At 43.1% G+C, this 15,757-nt stretch overlaps 1 protein-coding gene and 1 long non-coding RNA gene across 2 annotated transcripts; one reads left to right on the forward strand and one right to left on the reverse strand.

Moving 5' to 3' along the window:
- Positions 1-356: 356 nt before the first annotated feature.
- On the reverse strand, positions 357-1,477 carry LOC311063532. The gene is made up of 3 exons (XR_014602605.1): positions 1,407-1,477; positions 1,221-1,291; positions 357-847 (listed from the first exon to the last, which is right to left on the reverse strand). It is a non-coding gene; the product is annotated as an uncharacterized lncRNA (long non-coding RNA).
- An 8,351-nt stretch (positions 1,478-9,828) lies between these two features.
- LOC311062538 (C-C motif chemokine 24-like) lies at positions 9,829-14,528 on the forward strand. Its single transcript, XM_084081654.1, has 3 exons — positions 9,829-9,920; positions 10,299-10,401; positions 13,802-14,528. Exons 1-3 carry the CDS (start codon positions 9,833-9,835, stop codon positions 13,887-13,889), a joined length of 279 nt encoding a protein of 92 aa, XP_083937780.1. The 5' UTR covers positions 9,829-9,832; the 3' UTR covers positions 13,890-14,528.
- Positions 14,529-15,757: the final 1,229 nt, after the last annotated feature.

A 15,757-nucleotide genomic window follows, 5' to 3' on the forward strand; every position in this document is an offset into this window, starting at 1 on the left:
TTGGGAGGGGGGAGATCCCCCCCTCCCTCCTCCCTATCTCGAGCAATGCTACTGAGCATGTGCAATAAGCCACCTATGATTGGCTGTGACGTAGGTGGGCATCCCTCCCTTATTTTGGGGGTCACATTGTGTGGGGGGGGGGGGGGGGGGCTCACAAGGTGACCCCCCTCCTAGGGATCTGGGGGGTGGTGCCCCCCAATACAGAATAAGGTCCCCATCACACAGTTCCCCTGTATCTCTAAGTATCTGTCTAAGAACATGACATAATGCAGAAAATACATGGCCTACATGAAATAATGCAGCACAGACATTAACTCCATTGTTATGGTATTTATTAGAAAAGGAAGGCACAGAAATAATAATCCTAAAATACAAATGTATCACTTTAAAATGGCAGACAGTGAGAAAAGTATTCCACATAAAAGTATCAATGCTGTAATAATATGTGTGAAGTCAGACTGGTAATCAATAGCCTACTTAAAGTAACAAAACAAGTAAACATACCCATTGAGCAGAATGTCAAGTAAAAAATGCATAAGAATATTAAAAAATAGGAGATCTATGGTCCATTTGTACACTCAGAGTTGCAGACCTGTAAGGGTCCATTTGGTTCCGTGTGTTACCGCTGTAGTTTGTCCTGGTGTATGTGTTTCTAGTTAACATGCCACACACTCAGAGCCATATCAAAGCTACTGGAATGAATACAAAATGGGCCACTGTTCATTTAATTCAATTTTGGGTTCCGTGTGCTGGTGTCTGTCGCCCGCCTCTTCTAGTCCTCTTCTTCCAAAGCCAATGGAGTTCCTTCATGTGGAACGCGTCACGTGAGCCACCCAACGAACGCCAACTGAGAGGGAGAGAAAGGAAATAAATTAGACAACGGTGGAGTTGGTACTTTAATAAGGACCCCCAATTTAACATGCATTAGGTCTACAGACCCTGTTAATGGCATGTCTATCTCTGAGACCCCAATTTATATAGTGAAATGTATGTTAATTTAACTCAGTGTGTAGAAACCCTTGATACATTGATCAGTTCCCCTCTTCTAATGCCTCACTAAATTTCCACACCAACACCAGGCCTACAATGTAACTTGTAATTTTCACATAATGTTCAACTATCATGACAGAGATTACAAGAGGGTTCAGGGATTTGTGGTAAAATAAATGTGACGTGCTGTGAGCTTGTAGATTGGCTATTTTGTGTAGTCACACCCTTACCTTGCAAAACGTGAGGTCCAAGAGGTTCTTGAATGTGGTCACTGCCCTCACCAGGTCAAACAGCGCTGCGTCTGGAACATACAGACACAGGGAGAGTGTGTAAGTAATCGAACCGTTTTTTTTTTAGTCAGGCTCTACTTTATACTGTTATGCTGTACATTACTTCTAGACTCATGTTAAACCTACCATGGTTTTATAAGCTTGGTCATCACAGACGCTCCTCGATCTCTTCATCCCCACTGCTGTGACGCAGGAAATGACAAGCAGAAACATCTGAGAAAGAAAGAAAATTAAAAAGAAAAGGAGAAGGGTTAGACACAATCAAAGTATCATGCTCCATCGCACAACTGCTTGTAGATTGGTACAAAACAGATGGATTAGACTAGTTAATACCTGGTAGAGAGAATTTGGACACACAAAGTGTTCTCATACTCCACAGGGAGGGTTGGACAGTTACAATTATAAGCACAGCAGCAACCCAGAACGCCACCTGAGAGAGAGAAGGGAGATATATTAGACAGTCAATAAAAGTAATATTCTAAGCATGACTGTGATGTTGTCATTTTAATGTCAGACACCCAGTTATGCATTTAAGCCCTAATTTAGTGGCAATTCTATCCGAGATGTTTTGCATCGAGTTGCATCGAGTCTGTGTGTCATGCAGATAAGGCGTGAACGGCCCAGTTTTAGCATTACTGTAGCTATAGAAATGTGTTGACGATCCAAGCGCCATTGTCCCATGGTGAATTTATTTTCTTTGTTAGGGGGAAAACTAGTCAGGAAAAAACTACAAACAGTAACATACTAATATCAATGCAGGGTCTTAATATTTTCTGGGGCCTGCATTTAGCTGCTAACCAGTGTTTAATAAAGTCATGTTTGTTGTTTTATTTTATGTAAAGGCTCAGCAACATCAGAACTACACAATGAAAATATATAAACGTTGCCTTCATACCTGAGGAGAACTCCTGTTGTCAAAAATGGTACAGCTGGGTTCCATGATGCTAACCTGGAGGTTATGCTGTATAGAGAGAAAGAAAAGAGAGGGAAAAATACATTTAAGATTTCGGCTGTGGCATAAGATTGTAGATTGGCTATTTTCAGCCTTATTCTAGCCTTCAGCTAACATGAGCTCGGCGATCTATATAAATAAAATAAGTACAAGTATCCATAACACAGATTTGCCTACCAATCCATCGATCAACAGTTAGTATCATAACTCTGTGACGTGATTAAAAGTAATGTGGGTAGCAACCAAGAAAAGTCTAGTCAGTTAGCTACAGTAGGCTAGCCAAGCTAGCACGCTAACATGTAAACAAACATGTCAAACATTTCTAAAACGACATATTTAGACTACACACAGCAGGCATACATCCACACAGATACAAAATAATAGTAGGTTAATATACTAACCTTTAAATTACATTTCCCCGGAGGAAAATGATCGATATATCAGCTGTGATTTTTCCCTCCGTCGAGAGAAGGGTCAGGGTGCTGGCTTGGTAGCAACCGGATGTCCTATCGTTGCTCACGGAATGGACAGTGTTGCCATGTCTGCTTATTATAAGCGACTTTGGGTTTGTTTGAAGACGCTTTGTGAGCTTGTAAATCGGCTATTTTCAATATATATATATATATATATATATATATATATATATATATATATATATATATATATATATATATGTATATGTATATAGGCCATGTGGCCTATTAGTCGCCACATGACTATAGCCAATACACAGTTTTGGGCTTGTTTTCATAGACCTGGCTGCTTATTTCTCTCGCAAAATATGGCAACACTCTGGTCAGTCATTTGATGTAAGCATCCGTTGCGTATATCCGGTGTATACCGCCACCTACTGAACTGGAGTATATTGAGTCCCTGTAAGGCCTAAATAAAGCATGTTTAGTGCTAATAATGAATTATACTCAGGGGTGCACATAACTGGTGCGCAGGTGCGCATGCGCACCCAAAATAAAAAATGCGCACCACATCAGGCGACGCGAGGCGCTTTTGCGCACCAACAGCTGGGACAGGAATTTCCAAGCTTTTATTTTTTAGCAAAACTAAAAAATAAAAGCCTGGAGATCGAGGCTAGGAATTTCCTTCCTGAAGCCACACTCACACAATCACTCTAAAGCACCCGTCGGCCCCATGTACAGCCATTAGGCACAGGGGTAGAGATATGACTCGCATCGCCTCGCATTGCCTCGCTGCATGCACGCAGCCAGCAGCGGCTGTTATGGCACTCGTCACCGATGATGAACGCACCGTAATGGTGCAAAATATGCCGTGAACGTCCCAATCTGGCGGATAAAATCAGCGCAGCAGCACAGGGCACCAACCTTGGGGGCTTTATCTAACAGCGTGAGAAAAAAAAACGGCGAAAATCGGCGGAATTTAGAAGCAGGGCGTCCTTTTTTTCTCGCCCCCCCCCCCCGTTGACAAAACTGTCCGGTGGGCACCGTGCTGAACCCCCCCCCCCCCCCCCCCCCCCGTTGACAAAACTGTCCGGGCTGAACCCCCCCCCCCCCCCCCCCCCCCCCCGTTGACAAAACGGGACGGGCGCCATGCGCACCAAGTCACATGTCCAGGTGCTCTTCTGCGTACCAGACCTAAAAAGTTATGTGCACCCCTGATTATACTACTTGATAATAATAATAATAATAATAATAATAATAATAATAATAATAATGATATTGATAATAATAACAAGACACTTCATTATATAGATTTTGTTTTAAATAAGCAAATACATCAACTCTAAATTAGAATTAACAATGCAAGGAATAAATAAAATAGCAACAGAATAAGAATAATAAAAACAACAAAGCTAAAAAAAACAACAACTGAGGAGCAATTAATCCTTGGAATTATTCAGTAGTACTATTATCAGTATTATTACTGAGGTCACCTTATTTTGTTTTGAACACTAAATAACATTAATATACACGATTACAAATGGCTTCAGGTTTAGGGGGGAAAATGGCAAAAAAAAAAAACTTTTTTTATAGGCCATTGGACCCCAGTCCAATGGCATTTCTATCTTTGGGACCCAAATTCATCTTTATCTTTAATTCAAATCATTGTTAATTTAACTCTGAAACACGTACAACATACACGTTTCACAGGTCCATTTGGTTCCATGTCTATACACTTTTACTTACAGACCCATCCTATCATTTAGCTGGGGACCCCCTGGAACGCCCTCAAGACCCATGGTGGTCCCTGGACCCCACTTCGAGAACCAATGGTTACAGAATGTATAGGGAACATTTTTTTTAAGCCCTTAACAAAAACATTGAAAAGTATAGTTTTGTTTTGTTCCATTTTTTCCACCAGCACGTCACCTGCAGTACCCGAGGTGACAATATTCTTGACCACTGCTACACGCCCTTCAAGGATGGATACAAAGCCCTCCGCCGCCCACCGCTAGGAAGCTCTGACCACCACGCCATCCAGCTGCTACCTGCCTACAAACAGAGGCTAAAAAGGGAGCCGGTCGTTGAGAAGGAAATCCGAATCTGGTCCGAGGACACAGACGCTATGCTACAATCCTGTTTCTACCAGACTGACTGGGGGATGTTTAAGAACGCCGCTGGGAATAACATCAACGAACTCTCAGACTCAGTCACTGGCTTTATCAGTAAGTGCATAGACGACATAGTCCCAAAAAAGACAGTTCGGATCTATCCCAATCAGAAACCATGGATGAACAGCGAAGTACGTGTACACATGCACGCACGGGATGCTGGTTTCAAATCTGGCGACGTGGAAACGCGTAACACGACGCGCGCGGCCCTAAACAGCGCCATCAGGAAAGCGAAAAAGGCCTACACTGAAAAGATGCAAGACCAACTCAGCAATGGCAACATCAGGAGCACGTGGCAGGCGGTACACACCTTGACAGACTGCAAAACAAGAACCAGAAGCGAGGTGAACCCGCCTGCCTCCCTCCCCAACGAACTGAACACTTTCTATGGCCGGTTTGAGATCAGCTCCAACCGCGGCAGCCAAGCGGGGGCATCAGCAACACCAGCAGAGGAGAACCCTCTAATCATCTCGGAGAGAGAAGTGCGTACAGCCTTTGCACGGGTCAACATCCACAAGGCAGCCGGACCTGATGGAATCCCAGGCCGGGTCCTTAAGGCATGTGCAGACCAGCTGGCGGGTGTCTTCGCTGACATCTTTAACCTCTCCCTCTCCCAGGCTGTGGTCCCTGCAGGGTTCAAAATGTCAACCATTGTGCCCATTCCCAAAAAGGCCAGAGTGACATGCCTGAATGACTGGAGACCTGTCGCTCTCACCCCGATCGTCAGCAAGTGCTTCGAGAAACTGGTGAGGGAATACATCAGCTCCACGCTACCTGCCTCGCTGGATCCGTGGCAGTATGCATACCGCAAAAACAGATCCACCGACGACGCTATTGCCATGGCTCTCCACACCGTCCTCTCGCACATGGACAACAAGCTGCTGAAGGACAAATATGTACGTATGCTGTTCGTGGACTACAGCTCAGCATTCAACACCATTGTCCCAGCAATACTTGACAAAAAGCTCAGAGACCTAGGGCTACACCCAAGCATGTGCGACTGGATACAGGACTTCCTGTCCAACCGACATCAGGTGGTGAGAATGGGAAGCATCACATCTGACCCCCTGACCCTCAACACCGGAGCACCCCAGGGATGCGTGCTGAGCCCTCTCCTCTACTCCCTGTACACGTATGACTGCATAGCCACACATGTCTCCAACACCATCATAAAGTACGCGGACGACACGACAGTGATAGGCCGAATCGTAAACAACGACGAGTCTGACTACAGAGACGAGATCAACTCACTGGCGCTCTGGTGCCGGGAGAACAACCTCGCTCTCAACGTCGACAAGACCAAAGAACTGATCGTGGACTTCAGGAGGCCGCGGAGAGACCATGCGCCCATCCTCATCGACGGTGCTGCAGTGGAAAGGGTCAGCGAGTTCAAGTTCCTCGGAGTACACATCGAGGAGGACCTTAAGTGGGAGACGCACACCACACACGTGAAGAAAAAGGCTCAGCAGAGACTGTACTGGCTCCGCCGCCTGAATAAGCTTGGAGTAGGACAGCGCATCCTCAAGCTGTACTACAACAGTTCGGTTGAAGGCGTCCTAACAGGCTGCATCACGGCCTGGTACGGGAACTGCACTGCCCGAGAGAAGATCAACCTACAGCGAGTAGTGCGATCGGCAGAGCGGATAATGGGAAGCGACCTCCCAGCGCTTCAGGATCTGTACAAGAAGCGGTGCGTGGTCAAAGCCAAGCGCATCATCAAGGACAAGTACCACCCTAGTCACAGACTGTTCAGAACCCTACAACGACCGCGACCGGGCAAGGGGACCTATCGCAGTATCAAGAGTTCCACCACCAGGTTCTGGAATAGTTTTAACCCGGCTGCTGTCAGAATGCTGAATGAAGCATGAGCCCCTTTCCAGCAGCCTGACAATAGGCGGTACTGCCCAGCTGGCTGCAGGGCTCTTCCTGAACACACCTGTGGATTATTATACCAGGAAATGACTTGGACTTATGAGGAATCATACCAGCGGAAAAAAAACCCTTTAAGTGTACATGACACATGTGCAGCCCTATAAATAGCAGTAAGGACTTTAAAAAAAGTAATTATCCTTTTTTTAAAGTGAGTCATGTCGTGATGACCACACACCACCTACTTGGGTGTCACAACACATAGTGCTCCAATTTCACATCCTGTGATTGGCTAATCTAAAACCATTTTGATGTGAGAGTAGTATATTTAACTGAGATGTTGTGTATTTCATGAGATCAGTGAAAAAGAATCGCAAAATCACTATGGTTAAAATGAGGAAAGTAACAACCGAAACAAAGACAATGGCAAGTCTTCCTAGAACTGGCCTTGTGAGACCCAAGTGTATATCACAAGAGCTTAAACACAGAATTGTGACAAAGCAAAGATCTGGTCAAGGTTCCAGAGAAATTTCAGCTGAATTTAAGATTTCTAAAAATACAGTGGCCTATATAATCCAACAATGGAAGAGACGAAGCTTTGTGGGAGACGTAAAGAAGAATCCAAAAATTGCTTTAGCTGAAATGTGAATAGCAGTATGGACTTAAAAAAAAGTCATTTATACTTTTTTTTAAGTGAGTCATGTTGTGATGACCACACACCGCCCACTTCACACTGGGTGTGATTTTTTTGGTGTATATATGTTTTTAGTGAAAAGGTTAAAGTGCAATATTCTGATAGTAATCATTGCTACAGAGCGTTTGTTTGGTCACAGGGGTCTCTCCAGCTCTTTAGTAAACACAATATAGTACATTTTCAAGTAGGTGACAGCATTTAAGCCAATCAGGAGAGAGCACTGAAAATGCATTTTCTGTTTAATAAAGAGCTGGTGAGACATGGGAGACTCCTTTTACTGATAGCAATGAGTACTATCAGAATATAGAACTATTTAACACTTATTTTAACCAAAGTAAATCACTTACCCTACCTTTAACGTAACCACACCAGTGTTGGCTGCATGGTCATTTTTCTCCAGGGGGGATATCGTTGCTGTCTGGCAGAAACCTCTTGTCTCCATATTTGAACTTTGTTGAATTTCCCTTTCAATAAAGGTGTACACAATTTGATCTTATAATCATATGTCTTGAATTATATATCTGTATCCTTTCACAATATAAATTAGAAAGCAGACTGCAGTGTCTCACTTATCCATTTCATTTGAATTAACCAATTTTGTTAAATGTTTTTCAATGGTGGTCTGTTATTCAGTATTTCAAAATTATTGAGCTGTGTTATGACCTGAAAATTGCACAATTTGAACGTAGATTGAAAAAGCCATTTACACAATGGAACAATATGGCACACAACAATGCACATACTACACATAATATGTAGGCTATAATGGAGACAAAAACGTCTTTTGTTTTATAACTGTATACTATAAGTATTTCGGTATGAAAACCCACCTTATATCTTTTTTTACCAAAAGAGTGCTTTCACTGCATGCACCCCCCTTTCCCCCTGTCTGCATGATTGAGGTCCATATACGCTGGGGACACAGTGGGGTAACAGTAGAGATGGATATGTTTTTGTTTGAAAGGTTAAAGCCTAATAATTGCTATAGCATGTTTGTTCAGAAGGGGACTCCCTGTCTCTCCAGCTCTTTAATAAACTTTTTTTTTTTATATTGGACTAGAATTCAACAAATAACATTTATCAAAATGATAATGTGTAGCTGCAATGCGTACTGAAGGTTGACTTCTGGACAGTAGGCCTACGCATTGCAGGTACACTATTTCCTTTCTTTAAAGCCACTTTGCAAGGGAGGGGGGGCCGGACTGGGACCAAAATTCAGCCCTGGCATTTTGGTCCGAACCGGCCCACCAGCCCCCGGACCGTTTTGTCAACGGGGGGGGGGGCTTTTGTTTCACTGTTTCAGCCCAGCCCTGCACATGAACTCTGCAGCCGCACTGAGGCCCTTGCTGGAAAGCATCCCAGCTCAAACATTAACGTAACTAATAATTGGGCCGCGCGACCCGGAAATTACCGTAATAATCCTAAAACGGGAGCGAAAATATGGCCCACTGGCCCAGCGGCCCACTGGGCATTTTCCCGGTACGCAAAATGGCCAGTCCGCCGCTGGGGGGCAGCCAGAGGCAGAGCATAAGACCCGATTCAGACTGCCATCCTGGCCTGCTAATGTCCTTCCTTAGGCTTACGGGCCAATTTGACAACACCTTGATCATACTGGGGTCAAGTGGAAGGCACACATAGTGTGCTCTCTAAGAGCATCACAAACTGTATTTCCGATTAGAGTCAATTATAGACATTGTCAAGTGCAAGCCCGGTTGTCTGCTGTACTAGATAATCGATGGAGGAGGACGTGGGCTTTTGGTTGCACATTTTGAACATTATTTGAGTTGTTAACTTAGTTTGCTGTTTTTTATTTTATTTTGAAATGACTCAATAATGTGTGCAGGACGACATCGTGTTTCATCGCGTATTTATCTGCCTGTAATGCTGTCTGACCTACAGTACTATGCTTCTTTGAGAATGAAGAATAATTTGAATACCTTTTGATTATGTTGTGTAATGAAAACCACATTGATTATAGTTGCACAATCTGGCCTATTTTACTTGCATCATGCACGCACGCACGCACGCACGCACGCACGCACGCACACACACACACACAATCTACAACCTCACAACGCATGGCATCGCAACATGTTGCAGCAGAGGCTTTAACCTGCAAAAGTGGACAATGACAAAAACGCAACGCATGTCTTTCAGCTTCATGATCCATCAAATGGAAATTTACAGGAATTTTGGATAGCGTGATTTACAAGAATCAGGGGCTGAAAGAAAAGGTTTGGTAAGGGTTAAGCCTACGTGTGTATATTATAAACGCCAAACGACAAAACAAAAAGAATAAATGGGTGTTTTGTCAGAAGATTGGAATTTTCTAAAGAAGGAGAGAGAGCGAGAGAAAGGGGAAAAGAGTGAAAGGGAGAGGGGGAGGTAGCCTATAGAGAGAGGGAGGGATAAATAGATGCAACACTGACAGACTACAACCATAATCAAACACAATGATGATGGGGATGAAGAAGATACTAGTTATTCTAGTGGTCTGCATGCTGCTGTTCTCAACTCTGGATGTCCTGGCACAAGAAGACAGTAAGTACTGAAGGAAAACAAAGCAAAAGAGGAGGGCTGTAGCTTGTGTCTTTCACTAAAAGTCAATGAAAGATAAATAACAGTGTAGTTAAGGTGGTCTTTGGTTTAAAAAACAAAAGGGGGAACCTTCACTCTTCCAAAAAGTGAAAACGCTTTAATGTGAGGCTATAGTTCATCAATGAACTGAAGAGTAATGAACAGAGTAAGGCTGTTGGAAAACCAAACTTATTTGTTTTTCTTGTCGTATAAAAATCAGCGATATGCAGATTGGAGTGGAATAAGTACAAATAGATAACAGGTTAAGCACATCAAGCCTAAACTATTATCATAACATTCTCTCTGTGTCTCTTTCTTATTCTTCTCTCTTATTCTGCCCAGATGCTGCCGAGTGCTGCTTCAAGTATCGCACCAAGCGCCTGCCTAAGAACAACGTGGTGACGTTCCAGCGCACACACAATCGGTGCTCTATGCTTGGTGTTGTGTGAGTATTATGCTATATTTACTAGTGTACCTACACATAAGCCCAGTGATGGAAGAAGTACTCACATGTTTCACTTAAGTAAAAGTATCAATACTGCAATGTAGCTACAGTATACTCTGTTACAAGTATAATTTGTATTCAAAATGTACTTTGGTAAAAGTACAAAAGTATCGGCATTAAAATATACTTTTAAGTACCAAATATAAAAGTACTCAATGTGCATTCTGCAGATGTGACTTAGGCTATAGTCATTGGAATGCCTTCTGAGGGCAGCATTCAAACATCTGCGTGCAGCATGTCCCATTTCACAAGTTCAAATGTATAAAACATATTTTGATAATAGCCGATCTGCAAGCTCACAATGCATCGCGACGCATTGTGAGTGGTTAGTGCATTTTGTAATAATAATACAAATCTACAAAGAAAATCGAGTAACTAAAGTTTTCATATAATTTTAGTTGAGTAAAAGTACAATATTTTCCTGAGATGTTGTGGGGTAGAACAAGTAAAAGTATCCAAAAAAATGATAATACTGAAGAAAGTAAAAATACCCCAACATTTTACCTAAGTACAGTAATTGAGTACAAGTACTTAGTTACTTTACATCACTGCGTAAACCTTTTACACATGCTACATGTGCTGTGCAGTTAACATAGACATTCAGAGCAGAGGAGCAGAGGTGTGTGTGTGTGTGTGTGTGTGTGTGTGTGTGTGTGTGTGTGTGTGTGTGTGTGTGTGTGTGTGTGTGTGGCTTTGGCGGTTCGGCCAGTGATTTCCCCACAAATGGGACGAATGGGTTCAATGTTCTGTTGATGCCTGAGCAGGACGCTGACAGGCTGCTGTAACGCACATTCTAAACATGCATGCAGTGGAAAACGCAGCTAACCAGCATGAGACCCGATTCAGACTGCCATCCTGGCCTGCTAATGTCCTTCCTTAGGCTTACGGGCCAATTTGACAACACCTTGATCATACCGGGGTCAAGTGGAAGGCACACTAAAGGTCGTAACACACGGCACAGCGGTGATCGCGTCGCGATCATTGTAGTTTTTTTCCTCCTGCGCGGTGTGGTGAAAAGAAAAGCTCATCACAATCCAGCTCTTGCAGACCGCGCGCGCGCGTGCACAAACGAGCACGCGCGCGAGAATTTCACGGGGCCCGCGCCTGCCTCACCGCCCCTCAACTTCTCCGCGCATCCTAAATAATCGCCCGCCTCTCATTGAAAGTGAATAGGCTCTATGCACAGCAGCCATATTGGACAGAAATTGGGCCCCTTCCTTCACAGGTGTTACCAATGACACTAATGAAGGCTCTGTTCCATTTAGTGTGGCATAGTGGTTGTCTTATTTTCAAGGACCCCCATAACTCTGAGAGTATACAAATGGAACCAAATGGAGTTAAACACCCACCATAGAGTTAAACACCCACCATAAGGGGCCATTTGGGAATCAAAATGGAGTGTTTCTAGTGAGCCAACATGCAGATATCAGCACCCAGGCCTGACCAGAATGGAACAGAGCCTTCATTAGTATCATTGGTAACACCTGTGAAGGAAGTAAGAAGAGGCCCAATTTCTCTCCAAAATGGCTGCTGTGCATAGAGCCTTTTACATAGGCGCGTTGGCTGCTTGCCGTGTGTAAGTACCTATAGTGTGCTCTCTAAGAGCATCACAAACTGTATTTCTAATTTTAGTGGAGTAAAAGCACAATATTTTCCTCTGAGATGTTGTGGGGTAGAACAAGTAAAAGTATTAAAAAAAAAGTATAATACTGAAGAAAGTAAAAAATACCTCAACAATTTACCTATAAGTACAGTAATTGAGTACATGTACTTAGTTACTGCCGGAGACTCCGCCGGTCATCAAATTATTGGCTTAGGAATGCGACAAAAAATAAAAAAATCCCCATGAATTCAAGCCTCCATGGGGTGTGTAATTGATGGAAAATAAGTAATTTTTTGGGTGAACTATCTCTTTAATGTAGATCAGTGGTTTTCAACCAGTGGTCCGGGGACCACCAGTGGTCCTTGAGGGGGTACCAGGGGGTCCCCAGTGAAATTAGTTAACATAGCGTCATAATCATTTTAGCCACTAGCTTTGGCTATTCAAAAATAGCAGATCTACAAGCGCGGCACCGAGTGCCGCGCTGTGAGCTTGTATGCTATTTTTGAAAAATCTTGAAAATGTGTGCACATGTTTGAATATATATATTTTTTAAAGCGACCATGTTTTACTCAAATCTCTGCTTCTGGGGGTCCCTGGCACAAAACATTTTCAGATGGGGGTCCGCGGCCAAATACATATCAATTTAGGGGTCCTTAGCATGAAAAGGGTTGAAAACCACTGATGTAGATGACAGTACGTTTTGAAGGAAAACAAAGCAAAAGAGGAGGGCTGCACCTCACAACGCATGTTGCAGCAGAGGCTCTAAACTGTAAAAAAGGCAGATGTGACTTATACTCATTGGAATGGCTTCTGAGGGCAGCATACAACTTCATTGGTTCTCGCGCCAAAATGTAATGCTATACCCTCAGAAGGCATTCCAATGACTATATCATGATCCATCAAATGGAAATTTACAGGAATTTGGGACAGCGTGATTACTAAGAATCAGGGGCTGAAAGAAAAGGTTTAACAAAAACGAAAAATGGGTGTTTTGTCAGAAGATTGGAATTTTCTAATTAAAAGAGAGAGAGAGAGCGAGAGAGATAGAGAGAGAGGGAGAGAGAGAGAAAAGGGGTGAAAGGGAGAGGGGGATGTATAGAGAGAGGGAGGGATAAATAGATGCAACGCTGACCAACTTTGGTTAAAGAAAAGGGGGAACCTTCACTCTTCCAGAATGATTAAAAAACTTTAGTAGTTACTTTGCAGATATGAAATATTTCATTATAAAACATACATTAACCACTTTAGCCCTATTTTATACATAGGCTATTTGAAAATAGCCGATCGCGACCGAGCCAACGCGTCGCATCGCGACGCGTTGGGGACATAGATTGGTGAAGCAATAGGAAGCCCCGCACAAATCCGGGCGGCTGGGTTTTGCTCCGCCCTTCAAGACCATGGATTCAGCTCGTTCTTTCAGTCTACTGGTGCACAGACCGTATTAAGTGTTTTTTTATTTATTTTTTTATGATTGGTACTATATTACTTTTCTCCGGTCCATTCAGCTAAAGGAGAAAATACATTCCTTAAAGTGGCAGGGTCCCCCAGAATAAACAAACTGGGGGAGAATGGGATGTCCAGGCCTGTAATCATCTCTAATCTCTCATAGCAGACAGCACTGGAAAGCAGAAGTCACCATAGTGACTACAATGAATTCAAAATCAAATGAAACATCTTAATGATGAAAATATTCTCTCTCTCTCTCTCTCTCTCTCTCTCTCTCTCTGTCTGTTCTAGGTTCACAATGAAGAATGGTGGCAAGTTTTGTGTCGACCCAACTCAGAACTGGGTCCAGAATGCCATCACCACTGTGGAGTCTAGATAACAGTTACAGGGTTCTGGGTTACTCTTGGCTGTCTAATACCTGGTTACAAAAACAAGTTCCAGACCAGCAGTTGGTTTTGTGACAATGCTTTGAGATCAGGGCTGAATTAGCCATTGGGCCGTCGGGGCCCTTGGCTCTCATGCAGGGGCCCTTCGCGGGGAACTGGGCCGCGCGGCCATCGCCAACTTACTAAAATGAAATGTATAGGTTAATCAAATATCAAATATGTGGGCCCCTCCTCTGTATTTACAGCAGTGATTCTCGCTGGGTTTGAGGCCCTGACAAGGGCTCCTGGGGCCCTTCCATATATGATAGATAGAATATGATTAAGGATTTCATATCATACACACCATACCTGTAACTTTCACTACCCGCCCCCCAAAATACGTTTTTGCCCAAAAAATAAGGGGGACCCAAATTGGCGGCCCAGGGGCCCGTATAGGGATTAATCCGTCCCTGTTTGAGATGAACACCAAGCTTTGCTTCCTTGTTTATAATTTATCGATCAGTGGTATTTTTTTATATAATGAACTGTTTTCAGTTTTGTTTTAATTTATTACTGCAGTTTTTTGTATTGAATGTAGTGCTGATCAATTGCTGTCTGATACCGTTTTGTGCTACAATAAAACAAAGCATTTGTATTTCCTAATTAATCCATACTTTGGTTGTGTTTTCATAGTAGTCAAGTCAAGTGAAATTTGTAATTTTTCACACACTCCTCTATGATATTTTAACTAACACCTTATACCACCACACAAGCATGCTAACAACGACCCTAGAACAGACATCAAAATGAACTATTCCGACACCAGTCCAGAGAACTAACAGTTGCATTCGATGACTCAAAATTCGTCCACAATATATTCATGAAGCACATTTAAAACAAGCTCCAAGTACCAGGTAACTAAAATAACATAAACAAGAAGACACACACAGGCACAAATTCTAAAATGTGAACTTTGAGCCTGGACTTAAAAGAGATCTGTAACTGTTAGAATGTCTGTGATATAGGAACCCATGTATGTCTTCATGAATAAATAAGATATGCATGGACATGTAAGAATATCATCTGTTTGACAGATTTATAAGTAGGATCTAAAGTCTCTGTGCACAATCCTAAAGTATCTCACTTTGCTGTCGTAGTCAGTGCTCTCCAACAGCCAGCAGATGGCGTCTTTGCTGTAGAGTTGAGTTAAATGTCGTAGGGGGAAACACTCCATGTAGTCTTCTTCATAGACCAAAATGATAGATACTGTGTGTGCGTGTGTGTGTGTGTGTGTGTGTGTGTGTGTGTGTGTGTGTGTGTGTGTGTGTGTGTGTGTGTGTGTGTGTGCGTGCGTGCGTGCGTGCGTGCGTGCGTGCGTGTCTGTGTCTGTGCGTGTCTGTGTCTGTGCGTGCGCGTGTGTGTATGTTGCTGTATTGCCATTTGCAAGTATTTGGTTTACAAAATTAGAATTACATTATGGCGTAAAATACAACATTTTGTAATAATATAATAGCCTATATAGAGAGATTTTTTTTAAATGTCTATATTACATTGACACATTACGGCTTGAGCAGTAATAACAAGTAGATATTCGATCAAGTGCATCAGCTAAATACATTCAGGGTGCACTCACACACACACACACACACACACACACACACACACACACACACACACACACACACACACACACACACACACACACACACACACACACACACACACACACACACACAACCACTTTACAAACCTTTACAAAGCTGCTTGTTCTGGACTTAACCCATTAAGACCTGACGCTGAATTTACCAATGCCTTCTAAATCAGTAGTTCTCAAACTTTTTCATGCCAAGGACCCTCAAAATGATATGTATTTGGCCGCGGG

This window comes from Gymnoscopelus microlampas (genome assembly GCF_963454915.1).
Source record: "Gymnoscopelus microlampas genome assembly, chromosome: 16".
NCBI classification, from domain to species: domain Eukaryota; kingdom Metazoa; phylum Chordata; class Actinopteri; order Myctophiformes; family Myctophidae; genus Gymnoscopelus; species Gymnoscopelus microlampas.